Source organism: Pygoscelis adeliae, unplaced genomic scaffold (genome assembly GCF_000699105.1).
Source record: "Pygoscelis adeliae isolate BGI_AS28 unplaced genomic scaffold, ASM69910v1 Scaffold361, whole genome shotgun sequence".
Taxonomy (NCBI): Eukaryota; Metazoa; Chordata; class Aves; order Sphenisciformes; family Spheniscidae; genus Pygoscelis; species Pygoscelis adeliae.
In genome coordinates, this window is record NW_008824187.1 from 937,760 (window position 1) to 953,968 (window position 16,209).

Here is a 16,209-nt window from a genome sequence, read left to right on the forward strand (position 1 = left end):
TGGACAGGAAAACATACACATTTGATAAACTGTGTGTACATGTTCATGAAACTTTAAGGGAGCTCTTGTGTAATCTGTGAAGACAATTCCTTATGATTATGCTCTTTTGTCAAATGAACTGAAGAAAACAAGAAATTCCAAATCAAAACAATCAAGAAATTCTGCATTAAAACATAAACTACTCAGATCAATTACGTTGACTATAAAGTTGTCTCTTCAACTGAGGCAACACCTGACAGAAGTCACAGGTTGATGTCCTCTGTTCATTTTGTCCGTGGCTTACAGATACTTGCAGAGAACTCCAACAAGCTAGGATTCTATTCCAATCTCTGCTCAAATACCATTAAGTGTCCTTTCTGTCACTACTCACCCACGATTGTTCAGTCCCATTCTCCACAGTAGTAAATGGCAACATGCAAAATTCTATGATTGCAGTTGTAAACTAGAGAGATTTAAACTGCTTATGCAGTTTACCTACATAATCTCCACGGAGGTCTTGAATTTTAATGATACCTCCTTTTTTTACCTTGCACTGGAAATCTGAACCTTCATACTTCATGCAGCCAGAAGCAAGCGTGGGTTCTCCATGCTCATCTTCCTCAATGATAGCAAAGCAATGCCCGTTAGTTCTGGAATAAACATATCAATTGTGCTTTACCAGCATGTTTGTTGTTTAATATGCAGCATTAGTTGACCGCGAGCCCGTTAAGAATACTAGAATGGCAATATCTAGAAAAATTGTTCTTTAACACAGTGGTTACCATGCAGTTTGAGAACAAAAGACCCCCACAGTATTTTCAAATAGAACACTGTAGGGATGTTTTCTCACGAATATTCTGTCTTCTACTTCCTCACCCCACTTCAAGATTGCTTGCATCCAACCACACACACGCAGTTGTTCAGAAACAACTGAGGGGGTAGAAGAGCGGAGATCTGACTAAGGCGGCTTACTGACTACAATTTTATAGGTTAAAAAAAGCATTCACTTGTGTCTGTTCTTGAAACTGCAATAATAAACTCTTGAAGTCCCAGCAGTATGTGAAAGGTGGCTATTTCAAGGTCAAAAGCTCAACTACGCTTTTCCCACATAAGCTCTCTCAAATATTCAGCCTTTAGGGCAAAACAAACACCCAAACCCACTTTCTGAAGTGGATAGTACAAATAGGTTACATTCTTTCCAAAAAATGGCACTTCTATACTACATGAAAATGTCAACAATATTTGTAAGGAATCCCAAACCAATTCGCAATGGTAGGTCTGTGCTTTCAATACCCGTAAAATTAAAATTTTATTAAGTAAATCAAAATTCATTCATTCATTCTCTCAACACAGATACTAAGGAAAACAAATCCAGAAATATTTTTGTTTGCCAGAAATTGTTTATTTAAATGAATGTAAAGAAATGCAGATTTGGGAAGCATAATGCCATAAAATACCCTGCACATGAAGACCGCATAAGTGTTATTAACTCTCTAACAACTTTATTATCAGAATAGTGATCTATACAGCCATTAGTTCAGCGGCAAAAAATTAATAAGGCCTATACTGACTGCATACACTAGAGGGCAATAAAAAGCAAAAAATAAAAGCCAAAGGAATTTAAAAACAAAATACTGGATCGTAACCGAACATTTTCCAGGTGTAAAACTATGTTTGTAAAATACTACCTGTGTTTACATTTAAAAATATAGTAGTGTTTATTCCACGTCCTTGGGTTCCACAAAAACTGCTTTATCTGCCAAGTGACAGCTTTAGAGAGACTTAATATTACGTGTTTATTTCACACTATATTAAAAGTGAAGACACAAATTACAGTAGCAAATAATATGTTTTCTGTTATGTATCTTTATATTATTTCTTAAGGAAGAAAACAGAAGGGCCTTAAACATGGAATGGTAAATGAAGAGAAAAAAAGGAAAAACAGGGACATTTCATGACATAAAAAAACATCTTAAGCAAGCACATAATCAGTGCATGAGTTTGTTAGGATTCTTACGCCTATCAAAGCTAAAACTACCCTCCTGTCCCTATATGTTCAGAGGCTTTTCTTTTTTTCCCCCTGCTTTTCCCTCATACTCTACAACTAATAAACATGCAACAAGAAGAATTCTCAGTAAATGTCTATGTTTCTAACATTACCTTTTGACTACTAGGTAAAGAAATATTAGACTAAGGAAGCAGGTAGTCATATCAGAAGGTTTAGATTTGGGTCATTTAATACTCACCCAGTTATAAAATGCTACAGGTTATTTAAAACCTCTGTCCCTCAAAGCAGTTGCTGGGGGCAAAATGACTGGTTGCAAGTGGTTCTAAGGTATGGTGAAAGCAGTACTGTTTACTTACAGGTGACCACGGGTTTTAGTGCTCAGCTCTCCACAGAACCAGTGAGTTTCTAATCAATTATGGTCAAATCACCTGACACAACCTCAGTCAGCACTCTAGAGATAGTTTGCTCTCTCATGAGCAAAAATGAGCCTCTTCAAAGAGCCTCTTCTATCCTGTACGCAATACTTACATGCATGTGTTATTAATAGCATCATCTGGACAATGTCCTGAGCAGTAGCACTTAAGAAAAGGTAAGGTGTCCTCTGGAGCGAGTGTTACTCCATTTGCTTGTTTCTTTTGGTCAGGATTTGTCTTCATTCCTGTACCATGAAGCATGCTGTCTCGATTTTGACCTGGACATTTAAAAAAAAAAAAATTTTTAAAAAATATTTTTTGCATCTCTCTGGTAACTGTTCAAGGGCTTTATGGGCAAAACAGAACAATAGAATAATTATATTAACAAATAATTGGACTATACAAGACATAAGAACCTCCCCTCCCAAGAATATGGCAGAAATTTGAGCTAACCATTTTATTCTAGAAATACCTAGCTCAAATATTTTATATCTTAACAGCAGATCTTCCAACCATAATCAATATAAACAGAAAGAGGATATTTTCCCTTTTTGAGGTGGGGCAGAAGAGTAGTGATGTAACTGGTAAGAATTTTCTGAAGAAAGGCGCTCTCATTCATGTGCTTAGAAAACCAAAATGCTGACCGCTTGATAACCACAACAGTATAATTTTATGCATGACTGAACATACTTAATATGCAATTTTCTAATTTTCTGAACTGAAGTAATTTTTTATGGATTCACAGTCTCATAGAAGAGCAGTAATAACTCCAAAATCTCTTGGGTTTTTTGATCTCTGTATACATTAGTACTTCAAAACAGAGCTAAAGTAAATCTTGTTTGCAAATTAAATTTCAGTAAATGACACGAACATCCACACAAACAGGCTTTCAGAGAATAAAAATAGGGCTAAATTACGTTCCAAATAGCCCTCAATTTCTCAACAGGAGGAGAATTGAGCATCATTTGTTCTAGTTCATGTTATTACAGTACCTTTGTGAATGTAGGCATTCAGAAGAAAAATTCCATCTGTTTTCTTCTTAGCGAAGAACATCCAGAAAAAAAATCTAGGAACATTATCTGCCTCATTTGGAATATGCTTTGTGACCACTATATGAGATGAGAACATCCTCATCCATCTCCTCCAGCTTTATCACGCATAATTTTACCAACAGAAAATCTCTTTCTGTCCATCACCTAACAGTATTCTTGGCTCTAAGTCCTCAAGGTGTGAACCAAATGAAGCTAGAAGAGTTGTGAACAGACTGTCACCTGCACTGACACAATTTACAGTAAGTCTCTGTGGGAGGCTCAGTGTGCAAGATAAGAGAACAGTTAGGACCAATAGAAGCTTTTACAAATTCAGTTATAATTTAAAAAGTGGAGGTACTGAGGTACCTCTCACAATAAAAATTTTAATTTTTCTAAGAATAAAAAAAATATTTTGACCAGGAAGCTCAGTCTCTTTTAACAGATTTTTGCGGCTTCCTGTCAAAGCCACCAAACACCAGCTGTATTGTAATGAGAACACTACTCATGTTGTACCTTGCTTGGAAGATGTGCAGAAAAACTTAATTAAAACCCTGTGCAGATGCCACCCTCTGTATCACTATATCATTCAGGCAAATGTGGGATTAAGTATTTGTGAAATTTGATCTTATTGTTCTGAAAAAAAGCAGACTTGCAGATTTCCTTATCTAATTAATACAGCACACCCAGTGCATTGTCCCGATTCAGCCATTTCCCTGAAAGTAAGGACACAGTGCCTTTTCCAGATACAATTAAGAGTGTATCCTAAGAAAGTACAGCACTGTTTACCTAAACCCTCAAATCACTTAGCCATGTTTTATTTGAAACGTAGTTTTCAAACAGTACTTCAGTAACACCTGAGTGAAATATTCCGGATATGTACAGACTGTTAACAAGAAGGTCCAGTGCTAGAATAACACAGTTTACCTGTGCAATAGGTATTTCCCATTTAACCAAATGGAATTTTGCACGTATGAAATAGCAGCTCCTCCATCTGTCCTCTCTCTCTTCCTGCAGTTTTCTTCCCAGCAAAAACTGAAAGCTTATTTTAATACTGTGCTACAGATGTTACACAACATTCCGTATTCACACTTAAGAGATCCTTACCTGCTCAGAGAACAGGTAATTCTACTTAATATTTAAAGGAAAAGCCACTGCATGTGTACAAATATTGTCTTTCCTTCTAATTTTGTTAAACTACTAAGGTATCTTTCCTAATTAAACTAATAAAACCCCCCTTTATCTTCAGGGACATTCCACATGTTAAACGTCTGAATACTTTTATGATCTATGTCTCACAGTCACTCATCCATCTTCCTACCCTGAGCACTGAATGCAGCATTTTTTCAATTTGTTAGAAGAGAAATCAAGGAACCCTTAAAGCATGGCTTCTCCTGGCTCAGGACAGAAAGAAGAAAATTTTTATGCAGGTCTGGGATCTTTTAAAGCAGTATTATTCTTTGTAAACTAACACTGAAGCATGACTACAGGTATACCAACCTTTTATACTAAAACTGAGATGAAATACATTTTTCTTCTTAATTTATTATGATGGATTGTATAACAAGATTTATGAAGAATACATACCAAATAAAATCCTTAATAGCTAACTGTATTTTCAAAGAACCAGCATCTTTGTCTTTTGTACAGTTTATATAGGCAAAGATTTTTATTCAAAGCAAAAACAGACTACAATTTCATTATCTTTGTAATGTGAAAGAGAAACAATACTCCATGGTAGCCTGTTTTCATCTCACAGGTAATATCTGAATTGCACAAAGACTGGTGGGGAGGGAATCGCTTCACTCTTGCATTTTTACTTTCTAAGACCATAAAGACAACTCTTATTAAACAGGAGTCTAATTGAGTATCCAGGGAAGGAAGAAAAAGGAAAATATTGAGGCTGTTTGGGATCACTTCAGAAGAAAGTTTTTAATAGCCCCCGTCTAGACATCATGCCTAACTGTATCCTTTACTGCAGTACTACAATTCATCCTCAGCATTTCAAGAAAGATTAGTGTCTATCTTAAAGATGCTAGGTATGGGGAAGGGAGTTGAATGTGGAAAGTGACCTGGCTTCCATTCACCTGAGATGTTAAGAGGGCAGATCAAGATCTGAATGGGGTCACAAGATGTTTCATTGCTGTTTTTCCTGGTTAATAGATACTGAGTAAACGCACAAGAGTGAACGAAGGATATGCCTAAATGACATCTTGCTTCAGGAACCACCTGGCCTTCTTGCACCAGTGCTCTCATTATCCCCCACCCTCAGAGCTCCACCTCTCAAACATTCACGCTGCTTTATCTTCCTTCTGGGAGCAGGACAGAGGAAGGGAGGATCACGTTTTAGGGATCTTGTGACACTACACTACTTGATGATGTAATTAATGGCTTCTTTTCCATGACACATACAGTTGTCAGCTCTGCGGCGCAGCTAAGAAATACACATACACAAATCTTACATAACCTTCAAAGGTGTAAATGCTATACATTAATACACACAGCTTCAAAAGGAAAGACTGCACTGAAATACAGTACCCAGGGGTTTCACGCACAGCAAAGCTCCTTTCGCCATTATTTCCTACCCTCTACCTGCAAACTGCACAGGGCTGGTGGGGCAAAATAATATATGTTAGCAGCAAATAAACTGTCACACACTGGACCAGTTTCAGCCTGTTTGTCCAGCCTCGAGAATGATAGTTATCATACACCTTTAAACATATAAACTGCTCTATAATGTATATTTTAACACATTTCAAAAACTTACAATATTCAATGAAATATCGGAGTGGTCGTGAGCTGGAACATTCTTCTCTTCTCATGTAATCACAGTGTAAGACAATAAAGAGAAATAAGCCAATGGGACTTCCAAGTTCCCAGTTCATCATTTGCTCTGCCCCATCACAACATTGTCTCAGACATACTGCATTAATTTTAAATTTCTAGAAGTGTGAACAGCTGCTACAGATAAGAAGGCATTAAAATGGCTTTCTGTTTAAAATTAAAAATTGGACACAGGATGCCCACGACATCCTCCCAATGTATCATATGCAGCCCTTGATTGAAAATATAAATTATTCAAAGAACTGCTTCTTCCAATAATGGAAAATAAATTAGACTATAAAATGTATATTAAAGAACAGTATATTAAAAATCCCACTATGTTAGAAAAGTAAGACTACTTGAAGGCATAGCTTCAAATACTAATATTAATATGGATAATCTTTAAAAGGTACTGTGCGTGACAGTGAAGTGTTATTAACCACTAAAAACTGAGCTAACCTGGTTGCAACTCAATGCCAGGATACATATATAATTTCATTAAGTCTTCTGATCTAAGAAAAGATTTGTACAACCCATAAAAAACCAGCTCTATTTAAAAATGCAGAGACAGAGAGCAGTAAGTGAAAGATGACATACAAAAGCCAAATTATGCCTATGGTTTCTTTCTTAACTGTATCCTCCCTACCTCCACAAATAAAGCTGCAATGCTAGAACTAGTAGCCTACAGCATTCAAGTTGTTCAATAGCTTTCTGAATTCATAATGGTAAAATTAATGTAGATGTTCCACACAAAAACATTTTTATTCCAGAGTAAATTATCCTTGCAGAACTACAGTACTCTCAGCATTTCTTTGTAGCTATCCTGATCCAAGCCTGTAAAACCCAATAAATTCAATATTTTAATAAAAAGAATCTTTGTCAGAAGACCACCTTCACCTGCCTTCCTGCCGATGCTAAAGCTGTTCGCTGGGGCTAGCTGACACTCAGGGCTTGCCCACGCTGGGCTCTTTTCATAAAAGATAAAAGTTGTACCAAAGCTCTTTTATGTTAGACAGGCCTTCCTTATGAAAAAGACGTACCTTGAAATTCTTACGTGGTTGTTTTAAAACTACTTTTACTTGCTTTAGGATGCAGATACTGCAAAATCATCCACTCCAACAAGGGCATTTCACCTTTCTGCCTATCACGAGCTTTCATAATGATTTAACATGTACTGCTATGTGAATTAAACCTCGGTACAACTGATACAGCTTGAGTAAAATATTAGTACTTTTTCTTAAAAGACAAAATAATTTAAAAAAATCAGAAAAAACAGGTTTATGAGTGCAAAGAAAATATCTTAAATGCTTCTATGAGCTATTCTCCCCATAGTACTGTTTTATCAAGTACTGTGATATCAAGCCTGTGATCTCCGAAGACCAGGCATGTTAGAGGTAGCTCCATCTAGCAGAACTGGTTCCCAAAATCACAGCATATTCCCAGACTACTTGTTTAAAATCTGTCTCTACCACGCTCCAGCTCCCCCAGGAGCTACACCAGTGCTCAACACAGACAGTCAGTCCCTGCCCCCTACCTTCCCAACCAGCAATCCCCAGCCTCTGCTCCCACCTCCCTTCAGAAAAGCCATTTCTGAAGAAGACCACTCTCTGTTCATATGTATTCAATACAAAAGCCAGAGACAAGAAAGTTCTACATGTATTTTACTTAAAAAAAAAGTACACTGCGTTCTAATTTAAATTAAATGGACCTTTAAAGAATAAAGTTACTTAAAACTAAATTTGAAATTATAATAAAGAAATATATAACCTTTTAATAATCCATTAAAATAACTTTAATCAGACAAATATTTAACAAGACATGTTTGCTGTCAATGTTTTAAAGATAGATGCAGCCATTGGGGAAATCACTGGTAAACAGAACTACACTGTCCTGAAGCAACAGATCAGACAACTTTAAATTCCTCCTGTAGATTTTAGAATATTTTATTTCAGATTAGTTTATATGTTTAAATTCAGCACCTATGTCACCCGAAATTCAGAAAGCAGATAAAAGAAAAAAAAAAGTAAAATCTTTTTCTACATCAAATCTTTGAATAAAAGTAAGTATGACAGTGAAATCAAATCCCAACAGATTTTTTCAGTTCACTAACGGACAATGCCAGCTTTAATAAGTCTGTTTTAATATTGACTATTAACACTGATTATTTTAAAATTTAGCTTTTAATAAACCTTTCTTCATACATATTGAATGCTATTAATACATTTTAGTCAACTAATTTACAAGGATTAAAACACTGGTTTTCTGTGGTGTCTCTGAAGAACACATAAAGGTGTGATGAACCACATATCTAACGTTACATCATATAGTAAACTGACAGTAATGAAGTACAACATTTAGGAGAACGTGCTTAAGTCTACGTTAAGTTCTTTAACTTCTCCATTACATATATTGGTTAGTTATGCTCACCAATGCATTATAAAAACAAAGAAAGAGCTCTACTCGGAAGTAAAACTGGTTACCTGAACTAAAAACCTGCACTAGTGGGAAGCCAAAACTGTATTTACCACAATCCTCAACTGCAGCTGAAGCTGATATAAACTCTTGCCTTTGATGAGCAAAAGTAGGTGGATGAAGATGCAGAGCAAGTCACAGGTCTAAAGATACTGCAAAGACCTTCCACAGCCAGAAAGAAAGGAAATACAAAAATGTTTTTCTTGAAAAAGTTGCTATTAAATCTAGCCATCTGCTACCCAGGTTTATTTTCAATCATTTCTCAACATAAATGAAAGAGTCCCATAAGCTATAAAGATGACACAGTCCAAAGGGTAACCACTGTGTCCCCCTGCTCCGTAGTACCGGCCTGAGAAACAGCAGCTGTTCACCAATCATCTCATGGAATCATCTCTGTTTTCTGCTGTTGTTGTAAGAATATTCTCATATTAATCAACACAGGCAGCCACTTGCTTTTTAAAGTTACCTATTAAGGAATCTGGTGTGTATATATACGTGCACGTACACAGACACACTTGCTATTGTCATTCTCTCAGGTCTTGGTGAACCCCAAGATTCCCACCATTTTGAAGAAGCCTCCAAAACAAGTGAAGGAGCAAACCATTAAGCTGGGTGCCAGTCACTGGAAGCACACATGCTGGGTGTTCCTACTTTCTCTGCTTTTCCCTCCTCTTTCTGTAAATCACACAAATTTTCTTCAATTCCTCACGTGTCTTCTCCACCTCTGTTGGTTCCTTTATGATGCATTTTTGTTACATCCTACATATATTTTCCTTGTTGAAACTATTCTTTTCACTTTCAGTTTCCACTTTTTAGACTTTTCACTTTACATTTCCTCTTTCCTATAAAAATTTCAAATACTTGATGACTATCAACTTTATTCGTTCCTCCCCACCCCAAGACACAACTCCTCCATGAATGTAGGGACAAGCAGAGAGACTTGACTGTTTTTCTATTCACCACCCCTAGAAACCAAGCATATTTCATAAGTTTGAAGACAAGCCCTTAGGCAACTTGCATTAAAGAACCAACAACATTTCAGCAAGCTCAACTTTCCCATGGCTTTCAGAACTCGCTCAGTATTGATTTGAAAGTCAGAAATATTCCTAAGACGAGGCAATTTGTTCTTTAGAAGCTGAAAAAAATTTTACAGGGTCTTTAAACTTGATTTAGCTATATTATTTATTAGAAGTTATTTATTGAAGATTATAAATGTGATCATTGAAGGAGTTAATGTAATTTAATTTTAAGCCACTCTAAGACCTGTATATTTGTATTATTATTTCTATTTGTATCTAAAGAGAGGAAAAAAAAATTGTTCCTTCAGCTGCTATTGCCTGTGAGTAAAATGCTGAATATTGACTAAAGCAAAGGGGTAACCATGATTTCAGTAAAAAGAACAAAGCATATCACTCCCAACATATTCAAGGGAAGAAGCTGGCATCTTCTGCAAGAAGCAGCAAAACTGCTTGAATACTAGTAGAACAAGCTCCACTGCAAATTGCTACGTCTGAGAGTATTTTAGAGTGGAAGAGACCTCTAGAAGTCACCTGGTACCACCACCTGGTCAAAGCAGGACCAACTTCTAAGATAGACCAGGTTGTTCAAAGTCATTCTGGTCAAGTTTTGACTATCTCTAAAAATGGATATTGCACAACCTCTCCAGGCAGCCTGTTCTAATGCTTAACCACATTCACAGTGAAAATTTCTTTCCTAATTTCTCACCAAAATTTCCTTTATTGTGATTTGTGCCCATTACCAATCTAATCACCTTAGAGCTACCTGTAAATATTTGTAAATCTGTACTATAAACTTTGACTATACCCAAACTGGGCTATTTCTGTCTAAATAGATTGAGCTATTTCTTGCCAATTAAAAATTGTACATCCACAATAGGAAGAGGGACCGGTCTTGAGAATTTCCCTCTCCCAACTTAACTAATGTAACGAAGATGGAGGAATCCTGGATTTATGTTCGTTTTGTTGCTTTCAACCTTGAAATCTTTGCTGCAATGGCAAAGCTTCAAACCAAGACCCATGCTCTTCCCCACTCCTGAAATACGTGCATGCACGCCTACACACACAAACACAGAGTGAATTAAGCCAAACATGAGCGCTTAAAGCACATACCTAGAAGTTAGGAGACAGTATTCTGAGCCCCCGCAGGCTAAAAAGATGAAAGAACTCAAATAACTTGGCAATTATACAGGAACACTTGTCCAGTTTTGGAAGAAAAGTGTTTACAATTCTGCAGGCTGTACTCAACGACACAGGAGCCTTCAGTGTGCTTGTGGTAGCCTCGTGGACTGAACACCACAGGAAACTCGAAAGGAAGAATGGCAGTTTTAAGTATCTTTAACAAACTGCAATTCTGCACAGATCCAGAGAGAGGACTTCTGTTCCATAAAAGCTTAGCTGTGAATGTGTGTGTGGGATGGTAGTTGAAAGAGCTTAAAGATGATCCTCCTTGCACTGAGGGACTATTCATTTAATTCAGGTCTTAGTGAGGTTGACAGCTCATCCCTGGCCAATTCCAGGTAAATATCTCCAGTGTCATATTTACTGCTTAATAAAGGTTTAGGTACGGTCTGGTGCTCTAAGTGCTTCCCCCTTCCCAGGTTAGAAGCTGCAGCAGTTCCCAAATACACCTTGGCTCTTGGTTACAAGAGGATAAATACCAGCACATGGGAAGAGGCAGGATCAAGTGGCTTGGATGGGGCAGGGCTGTTACACATTTGATGCAAGTCTGCTTTTAAAATCAGTTGCCAAGCTATGTATCAAGCATAGTCCTGATAGAGACAGCTCTGCTAAATCCTTTAATCTAATATTGCAGGTACACACCAGAAACAGAACATAAAGATTATCATTTGGGTACTTACCAGGCTGCCTCGTCTCCCCATTTTAATGGGTTCATTGAATTGTTATTCTTGAAAGTAAATAGCACAAAGAATATCTCAAAATAAAATCAAGCACTAAGCAGTAATTGATATAAGTATGAAAAGAGAACATAAAACCTTTTATATTCAAGTATTAAAATGGCAGTACCAAATTAGTCTTGTCTATTTCTCTCAAAACATATGGAAAGCTCTACGTACTCAACTCAAACACGTCAGAGGTGCACAGCTGGGAGAACAAGAAATCTTACACACAGACCAACTACGGATGTACATGCTTGATGGACATGCAGAGCACTACCGTTCACGTTCCGAACATCAGAATGTGATACCACTAACAGCTCAGATACCATTCTGCTATTCTGACACTTCTCTGAACTACAAGCAATTACAGAACCCGTCAAATACAGATCTGCCAGGTACAGTTGCTAATAAGGAGTAAGGAAATAATAATAAAATGGATTTTCCTACAAACTAGTTATAATCTTTATACTTAAGCTTCAATTCCTGATAGAGCATGAGATAGTCACATTGGTCGGTTCCCAATACTTTTCTTTTTAATTCAACCCAATTTGACAGAGGAGTTAAAGTCCTAACGATAATTGGATTTCAAGACGGTTTTGGTAACTGGTGGCTGGAAAGACAACAGACATACAAACGAGTATTTTCACTAACTGAAAAACAGGCTATTGTGAACATCACATAGCCTCACCTCGGCCCATCGAGTAGGCGTAACAAGTTTATTTACATTAGTTACGCCACACTATCTTTTGGCTGCTGGGAGCATCAGAAAGCATGGGGAACTGCACACTGCAATTTCTTCAGTGGGTCAAGTTTAAAGGGATTAAAGACGCACACGTACAGGAAACTGAAATTCAGAAAGTCAAACCTTCAATTCTGCTGCTCATATAACTTTCTCCACAGCGTACTATGCATTTCTGGGATTGTCTCTATTTAAGCATTTGCTAAAATAGACCTAATCTATAATCTATACTACAACAACACGACCACTATAATGTCCTTCTTTTTAGGGAATTGTCTATATGGCATGTCAGGCAGATAAGCCACCTGCCTGCAAAAGAACAACAACAACAAAAAAAAAAACAAACCCCAAATCAAAAAACCCTACCCCAACCACTGGAATACACACATCTCAGTTACAGATGAAAAACATAAACTTATTTCAACTAATACATATTTACCTTGAACATGGAGAATGATAAGCAGGTAGGCTCCAAGCAATCGCTCATAAACTCTCAGTCGAGTCATTGTTCACTTTTAATCCTTTCTGTGCAAGGCAACTGGCCCTTCTGCTTGACAAATGTTAAGCTTAGTCTGTTTGGTGAAGCCTAATACAAGGTTTGGTGCTTGACTTGCAAAGATGATTTTGTAACTTTTCCAACTTTGTTTCCTGAAAGATACAGTAAAACAAAGTGTTAATAAACTCCTTCCATTTCTGAAACAAGAAAAAACCCTCAAGATTTCTCAACACACTGATCATAACCATGTGGCTGCAAAAAAATAATTAAAAATGCGTATGTTTATTAAGATTAATAACTGAAAATATTAGCCATATTTACTATCCAACTGAACAGCAGAGTTCTTCTGAAACATACATTTTTGGTAACAACCCACAGGAATGTTTTTACATTCCTATCAAAAATATTAGGTATATTAACTCACTAGTCACAGCCATATATTTTAGACTCACATACAGCTATCATAGGTAATATTCAACAGATTAACACGTAAATCTGTTTGAAAACTATTTTCTTTACAGAAATTGAAATTTATACTTAGTATTTTTCTTAAAAGTGAAACTCAGCGGTGACTTCCCATGATACTGTGGGAGAAAAGCAACGCCACGTTGAACCACCAGTTGAAAAACGCTTGCAGAGAAGCTTTATTGCAATAAAAACCCAGCCTCTCTGCTGGATGAAAGCTAAATTTGTATTAAAATAGTTTAGTTACCCAATTTACTTACAATGTTACTTTTGTCTTCTAGAATAGTACTACATCTTAAAAAAAAAAAAGCACAATCTCATTTAACAGTTGAGTGAAGAAATTAATTTCTCACTTAGCGCCAACTCTATTCCAGTTCTCCTTCCTGTAGACTACTACGTTATACATTGTTTTCTGGAGAAAAGAAAGTTACCTTGGTTCACAACACCAATGAACATTTATTATTAGTCTCTGTTAACTCCAATTCAAAATCCTGATATCCTTCTGGATTTCCAAGTTTTGTGCAGATTAATCCCTCCTGAAAAGTTATGCTACTGTATGCACACCCCATTTGCTCCAAAAATAAAATAACGATTCTACTCATCCAGTGGATGAACACGTAGCCAAGACAGCCAAATTGAGTAAGGAGTTACTTTTTCAGACTGTAGGAGTTGTGGTCACGTTCTGCTTAACGAACTTTCTACAGCGATTCACAGGGGAAGCATAATTGGGCCTCAAAGGACTGAAAAGCAGCTCGAACACCTAAACAGTTAATCGCATCAAAAGTGACGTTGCACAAAGACGAACAGAGGACTGATTTTGCCTTTCCTCGGCCTCTTCTTTCGGTGGGCCTGACCCCCCTGACCCCTGTCAGCCTGGCGCTGCTAATGAATGCCCAAACTGGCGTTCGCTCAGGGATGGGCTGCAATTACTGTTGGTGGCCGCTTCCACCATCAATAACTCAATCTCTCTGTCAGCGAGACCCGAGAACTTTTCATTTTAATTAGTGCTTCGGAGGCATTTAACATGGAGGCAAATTAGCGGCCGAGCCGGGAGGTGTCCGTCACTTTCCATTTCGGCGGGGCCGGGGCAAGCCGCCCCCGACCCCTGGCCTACTTTTCACACGCCTCTGACTTCTCCCTAATGGAGCCACAAAAGCTCCTCCGCGCCAGAGGAAGCCAGGGGCGAGCTCCGGGCTGGGCGCCGCTCCCCGAACGCCGCAGCGGCCCCGGCGTTTGCCATGAGTACCGCCAGGTCACGGCGGGATGGACTCGGAACGACACGCTTTGCGGACATCCTAAGCGCTAGTAACTTCAAAACGAACTTCCTGGCGAGGCAGAGGTAAAGGCAATATGGTAACAAAAACATTCACTCTCTTTAGCGTTGCCTCATCACAAGAAACAGGACCAATTCTGACAGCTGACAGAGAACGTCCTTCTACCTATAAAAACATCGGACCAGCAACTTAAGTCTGTAAGTATTATTGCTTTATTCTGTGTTTCAACTGCAATGAACTTCAATCCTCAATAAAACACGCGGAAGACGAAAACGGCCAACAGCTTGTATGCAGTAAAAGAACAAAGGCTTTATTTACAGTATTATTTTTGCAGTCCATCAAGGAAAACAACTCACTAATATTGTTTAGATAACAATAAACCCACTATACTGTTTAAAGTATATTTAAAAAATAATTATGTCTGTCTTCTCCCTGCAAGTTTCAGTAAGGACTACATATTCTCACTCTTCCACATTTCAAGAGTAGGAGTGTTTTAAACTTTCAGAAAATTGGTGATCTCGCTCCCCGGTTCAGTAAGGTAAGAGAGCACACTGGCACACCAACTTAACGTGCAAGGTGTATTTACCACTGTACTACACAGTACGTTATCAAAAAATAAAAAAAAAAGGGAAAAAAAAGAACATTTTAATGCAACTCACTTCCGATTTCGTGGTGGTTTTTGTTCAGTGAGACAATCTCAGGTAGTTTTCAAAAATGTTGTCCAAGCCTATTCAAGAATATAACGCTCTCCACTTAGAACGAGTATTTTGCACCTGAATCTTCCTTTCATTAATATTTCACTTTTCATAGATATATATGTATTAAAATGTAAACATGTATAAAAATGTATATAAAATCACGTACTAAAATGACACTCAGAACAAGTTCTGTTATAATTCCCCATTTTAAAATAGTTCTAATTTGAGAATGCTTACCAGCATTTAAAAGAATGCCTCAAAAACGGAAAGTAAAACCCAGCAAGGCTGCAATTCCCTCCTCTGCCCCTGAAATGCACATACGATGCCTTAATACTATTACTTGAGTTATCTTTCTGTTGCTGCTACTGTCAGTGTCAAGTTCACCCGTAGCCAGGGAAGCCCCGCAGCTGGCGGCAAGGCTCGGGCAGACAAGCACCAATGAGCCTTGCTGCACCCCCGACACTAATGATAACATTTCACCGCTGGGCAGGTGAGCTTAAGCCACTGATGAAAAACTAGGGATTTACAGTAAAATGTCCCAGTATGGACTATGTGAACTGCAGTGTGGACACGTGTCCTATTCTACCGCCCACACTACAGAAGCAATAAATTTGTGTCAAAAACATGACGTGGATGGGTTGAGGCAGTTTTTTCAGGCACCACAGTAAAATTCAGCAGAGCTTTCCTGCCACAGCTATCAGAAGAGATTTCAGGCATTTTTTTTTTTTTTTTTACACATCCTTTGCACTGTTCTTCCTTTTTCTCATGTAAGTTTCTGAGCTAAACAAAGACAATTAGTTCTCTAATAGCCTACATTGCTCTGTCGCAGAAAGGGAAACTGTCCGAAAACATTTTGTTCTTAAAATCACCAATACAGCTATGTAGTTTAACAGCTTA

The 16,209-nt window shown here is 37.7% G+C and overlaps 1 protein-coding gene across 1 annotated transcript in view; it reads right to left on the reverse strand.

Moving 5' to 3' along the window:
* The window catches only part of BMPR1A (bone morphogenetic protein receptor, type IA), a 46,368-nt gene that overhangs the window by 12,605 nt on the left and 17,554 nt on the right, over positions 1–16,209 (reverse strand). The window contains exons 2-4 of the mRNA XM_009334627.1: positions 12,819–13,027; positions 2,516–2,678; positions 527–629 (exon numbers count right to left, since the gene is read on the reverse strand). Coding sequence (XP_009332902.1) covers positions 527–629; positions 2,516–2,678; positions 12,819–12,885 — 333 coding nt within the window. The 5' untranslated portion in view covers positions 12,886–13,027. The remainder of the gene's footprint in view (positions 1–526; positions 630–2,515; positions 2,679–12,818; positions 13,028–16,209) is intronic.